Source organism: Monopterus albus, unplaced genomic scaffold, assembly GCF_001952655.1.
Source record: "Monopterus albus unplaced genomic scaffold, M_albus_1.0 scaffold318.1, whole genome shotgun sequence".
Taxonomy (NCBI): domain Eukaryota; kingdom Metazoa; phylum Chordata; class Actinopteri; order Synbranchiformes; family Synbranchidae; genus Monopterus; species Monopterus albus.
The window spans coordinates 181,556-186,468 of record NW_018128198.1 but is presented as its reverse complement, the minus strand read 5'-3'; the positions used below and the strand labels follow the sequence as shown (position 1 = coordinate 186,468).

At 41.4% G+C, this 4,913-nt stretch overlaps 1 protein-coding gene across 1 annotated transcript in view; it reads right to left on the bottom strand.

Annotated features, from left to right (window-relative positions):
• cyp27a3 (cytochrome P450 family 27 subfamily A member 3) overlaps positions 1-4,913 on the bottom strand; it is a 10,577-nt gene that overhangs the window by 2,367 nt on the left and 3,297 nt on the right. Inside the window, exons 3-7 of the mRNA XM_020623996.1 lie at positions 4,039-4,238; positions 2,949-3,146; positions 1,687-1,850; positions 1,225-1,391; positions 652-733 (exon numbers count right to left, since the gene is read on the bottom strand). Coding sequence (XP_020479652.1) covers positions 652-733; positions 1,225-1,391; positions 1,687-1,850; positions 2,949-3,146; positions 4,039-4,238 — 811 coding nt within the window. The remainder of the gene's footprint in view (positions 1-651; positions 734-1,224; positions 1,392-1,686; positions 1,851-2,948; positions 3,147-4,038; positions 4,239-4,913) is intronic.

The following is a 4,913-nucleotide window of genomic DNA, read 5'->3' as shown; positions in this document are numbered from 1 at the left end:
TCTGTGAGACATGACATATCTGTTACATTGCATTAGATATTGTGGCCTCAGAGTCGTCAGACACCTTCATTTTCTTTGTAGATTTAGTTTTAAAATCAATTTACATTCAATAGAATAAGTAAAAACCAAATGATGCAAATGTATTAAAAATCCCAAACTGAAAACCCTCATCCTGTTTGCTCTAGTTATCTTTGTGATGCGCCTAGAACTAGACAATTCACGCTGCATGTCAAGACAGAACCACGAACTCTGTGGAACTCTGTGGACCTTCATGATTAAAATTGTGGTGAGGCATAGATCAAGTCAAATCAAAATGTTTTTGGATGGATGAATACTTATATAGCACTTTAAAAAACAACATCTTGATGACCAAGCGATCGCTCTATCGTTTGTATCCAGACCTTGGTACCTATTACATCCTGGCCATAACACCTATATTGGTTTTTATTACCACATGACTAGGAAAAACTGAAACCTTCTAATAAAATGCAGTAACTCCCAGTATTTTTTCTTTTTAAATCAAGACACACACACGCCATGACGAAGACAGGAAAGACCCAGCAACTCTTACTGAATACGGTGAGAAAAGCATCTGCTCTCTTTAACCTCTCAGCAGTTCAGGACTTGTGTCATATCTGACGTATGTCTCACCTCCTTGGGGAAGAGATAATCTCCCACCACAATCTCGTTTTCAACAGTGACACGGGCGTTTCCTGGTACCACTGGATACAGCCTGGTGACCAGAGAACACAGAGACAAGTCTTCACTCGTTTTACTGCACCTCTGGGACGTCGTGTGCAGTTCAGCTTGCAAAGGGAGTTTTGGTGACTCGGGAGTGGTTTTATTGTCTAGCTTGTCTAGGTTTGTGAAACATTTGGTAGAATCTGATCACAATGGGCTCTTCATCTAATGTTTGCTAAGACATTTATCATGTGCTGTCATAATGAGAGGGAGGCTGAACATGTTTGGGTTTTTGGACTGATGGTCAGATAAACAAGACACTGAAGGCATCATAAATGTTAAACTGAATAATCAAAGACATTATACACACCTTTTTCAACAAGTGGAATTATGAGATACATATTGACATTCTGGACTCAGCTGATGTTACGTGTTTCCACCCAGAGCAAACACACTTCAAACAACCAAGCAAACTTCTGTCTACAAGAACCTGCAGTGCCCGCTGATGAAATGTATCGACAAGAATGAAAGAAGCCATCAAACCGTAGCGTCTCTTTGATGACAGCCTTCAGAAACGGCATCTGAGTGATGTCATCGCTGGTTGGCACCTTGTCTCCAGGGCAAACTCTTATCACTTCCTGGTATAACTGTTCTTGGATCTCTGGCTCTTTGGCCAAGTTGTACAGACTCCATGAGATAGTGTTGGAGGTCTGCAACAGAGAGGAGCACAAACTGTGATACATTTGGTTTAAAAGTCAAAGTTATGGCTTTGATATTACTGCAGATGCAACATTTCAGTAGCTATATTTCTATGTGAAGCAGTTCTGAACTACACGTTGACACATTGTGATAAAACCTTATTTTAAATAACTATTACAGTGAGGTCTTGTGTTTGTTACTGACCGAAAAATGCCTTCTTTATGCCAAACCTGACAAAATGCAGTACAAATGGACCAATGTACATTCCTCCCTTCCACATCGTGCACACACACTGCATCTACTCACTGTGTCGACTCCTGCCAGTAGGAGTTCGGTGATACTGCCCAGGATCTCAGTGACCGTCATCTGATCACTGAGCAGCAGGTGTGTCAGGTACGCTCCCTCCACTTTCTGGTCCAGGTGCACCTTCCCCTGGATCTCCTCCATTTTTTTCTGCACCAGCTCTTCAGCTATGTGTGTGTAGGACACAAGAGGAAATTCATGGTTTGCACTTCTCATGGGAGAACCAGAGGAGACTTGCGCTTGCACTTTAGTCCACTAGGTGGTGTCAGGGATGTTGTTGAGACACTGAGGACAGCAGGACCTGAGAAGTGGACTTGGTACTCTTAACGGCCTTGACATTATTTGATAATGCAGCCTGAAAAAAGTCACAGAGTCTATTTTGTAACTTTTTGTGACAACGGTCATGAAGGGGAATGTCAGAGAAAGACTGTCGATGGATCCACAACATTAACATTAACCATAGCTGGAGCCTAAGGGACCTGAGCAGCAGATCAGGCACCACACTACCTACTGTTGTGGTCTTGTACAAGAGGAATAATGAGGGAAAGAAAAAAAAGAGGACACTAGCACAGTGATGTCATTGTCACTGAGTGTGGGGACGATGCCTGGCCTCTTTCTGGAGCCACTGGGCATTACTAGAGAACTGAAAGTTGACCTATACAAAAACTGCTTCACTCATTAATTTCATAAGACTCATTAGCATGTTCCTCCGTAGATAACTGGCCAAATAATCTTAACTATAACCAGTTCTGATACACGCTGCTGAGAAACACAAGATACGGTAAGATCTGTACTCAGAACAAAGCTACAGTCGGTCCTTTACCCCCAGTTTGAACAGTTCTATTTCTACCCTAGGTCTGCAATATTACTGTCAGTGTTAAATACAGGACAGTCCACTGAATTGAGTGCATTCTCTATTTTAACACTGTCACTGAATAATCCACTAAAAGAAAATCTGCATTTATGGAGCAGCCATAAGAAAACACAGTGTACTGGGTTTGAATGTTTTGCTGTCTGATTATCAAATAGCTCTTCTGAAATGGCCAGGATGTGCAAATACAAACTATATACAGTATGTGAGCTTGCCCCACACTGTATAAGTGTTTTGTCTTTCTTCAAAGTGATTTCAGGGATCATTTAACAGAAAACTTTGAATTTACTGTAAATTCAATCCTTTACTAAACAACAGCGTGACTTGCTCCACATAAACCAGCATCATCCTTCTGAAACATGCCGCACACGCTGGTTAAACGAACGCTGCTCACCGACTTTGAAGAGATGATCCCATACTGCCACAAACTGCTTCCAAAAAGGCAGGTAGGGCCAGAGCGACTTGGGGAAGAGGACGAGGACTGGGGAGAGCCGGAACATTTCCCCCACAGAGAAGATGAACTTTTGGGTTTCCTCGGGTATTTTCTCATTCATGCAGCCCATACGGGTCTCAAACAACACTGAACAGATCCCTGCATTTAAAAGGATGACACAGTGACAGTTTGGCTTCTGCAGCCATCGTAGGACAGAGCCCCGTCCTGGAGCATATACACAGCATACACTATGGCCAGATGTATGTGGACACCTAAACATTCAGCCTATGAGTGCTCACTGAATATGACGTACAGTATTTAAGAACTGTCTCTTTGAGCTTGTCATGAGCCACAGCCATGAAAATAATAGGTCATATAATCTATCCAAACTACTGATCACACTTTATGATCACAGAAGGCACTAGGATCAAACCCATAGTTTATCACACATTATCTAATCAGTTGTCAAGGACAAAGATTCAACAACTGTGTCAGTGTCACCAATGTGGCCGATGACACACTCACAGGCTGCTCTGAGTCTCTGCTGCACCCACAGAAAGAACTTGAACAGCTGCAGACAGCTGTTAAGGTCTGCAGCTGTGAAAGAGTCAAGGACAAGTGCAGCAGAGCCGATCGCATTTCCATGACTGTAGTTTAACATATGTAATATGATAATAAAAAATGTAAAGTCCATTCAAAAGTGCTATTAATTTGGAATTAAAACAATGTTACTATCATTTTCATAGCATTCTTGACAATAACTTGATTATCTCAAATTGTACCCATTGTTCAAATGTAATGGTTTAGTTTCTGTCTTTAGTCTTGCTGTGTCCTGTGTTTCTGACTTTGGTAGAAGACAAGCCTCTTCTGTGAAGACAGACAGAAATAACACCCTGCAGAAAATGCTGTGCTTGCTTGATGGACCATACAAGTCATATAAGACTTCTTTAAACAAACAAAGCTACGTACATGTTTCTACTAGCTACTACTGAAGTTATTTTCATAAAGAAAGGTGAGTTTCCACAGTTTCATTTGTTTGGTCTGTGTTGACCTTCAAAAGCAAATTTGTAGAGTTCTCCAGTCAGGTCATTGACCATAACTCCCTGGCCGCTGGTGTCCCTCAGCCACGCCACTCTCTCGATGAAGTCCGTCACCACCTTGTTGACAGTGTTCGAGTAGGAGGAGACGTGTTTTGGTTTCAACATCCTAGGGTTCAGGATGCTGCGGATGCGTAGCCAGTTGGCTCCCATTCTACAGACAATGATTAACAAAAGAACATTCAGTTTCTAAAAAGAAGTTGATTAATGCCCATAAAACTGATTTAACTGATCTAAACTTAAGAGAGTTTAATGTCAATGCAGGGATTGAGAAAGACAGATCTGCATCATCACTAAACACAAGTCAGTTTTCTGTGGACATTAACAATTTTTGACATTCCCATTTTAGTTATTTGTCTGAAAAATTAAATGAAAGGAACAAATCCAACAATGAAGTGATCTGACTAGTAAGTTTTACCTGTTCATCCAAAGCCTGATTCTCCTCAGTACTGTGTTCTGATACAACAGGTCTGACAGGAATGATGGCGTACCGCTGAGCAACCGTTAATCAGTTAAACAAACGTATGCTCCGTGTGCCTGACTGGTGTGACTGGTATTCATCCATACAGCACATTTCATAGCAAGAAGCACACCAAAGCACAAAGAATAAAAACCAGAAAGACAAAGTAATGTATGAACACTAAAAACAATACAAAGTAGAAATAAAGCTTGATTTGTAGAATCAGGTCAAACCATAAAAAATAAAAGGTCTATATTCAGCTGTGCAGGTAAGTAAAGTCTGAGATCAGACCACAAAAATGTTTTTATTCATTTTCTACCGTTTAGTCCCTCTGAACAGGGTCACGGGGGGGGGGGCCAGAGACAATAC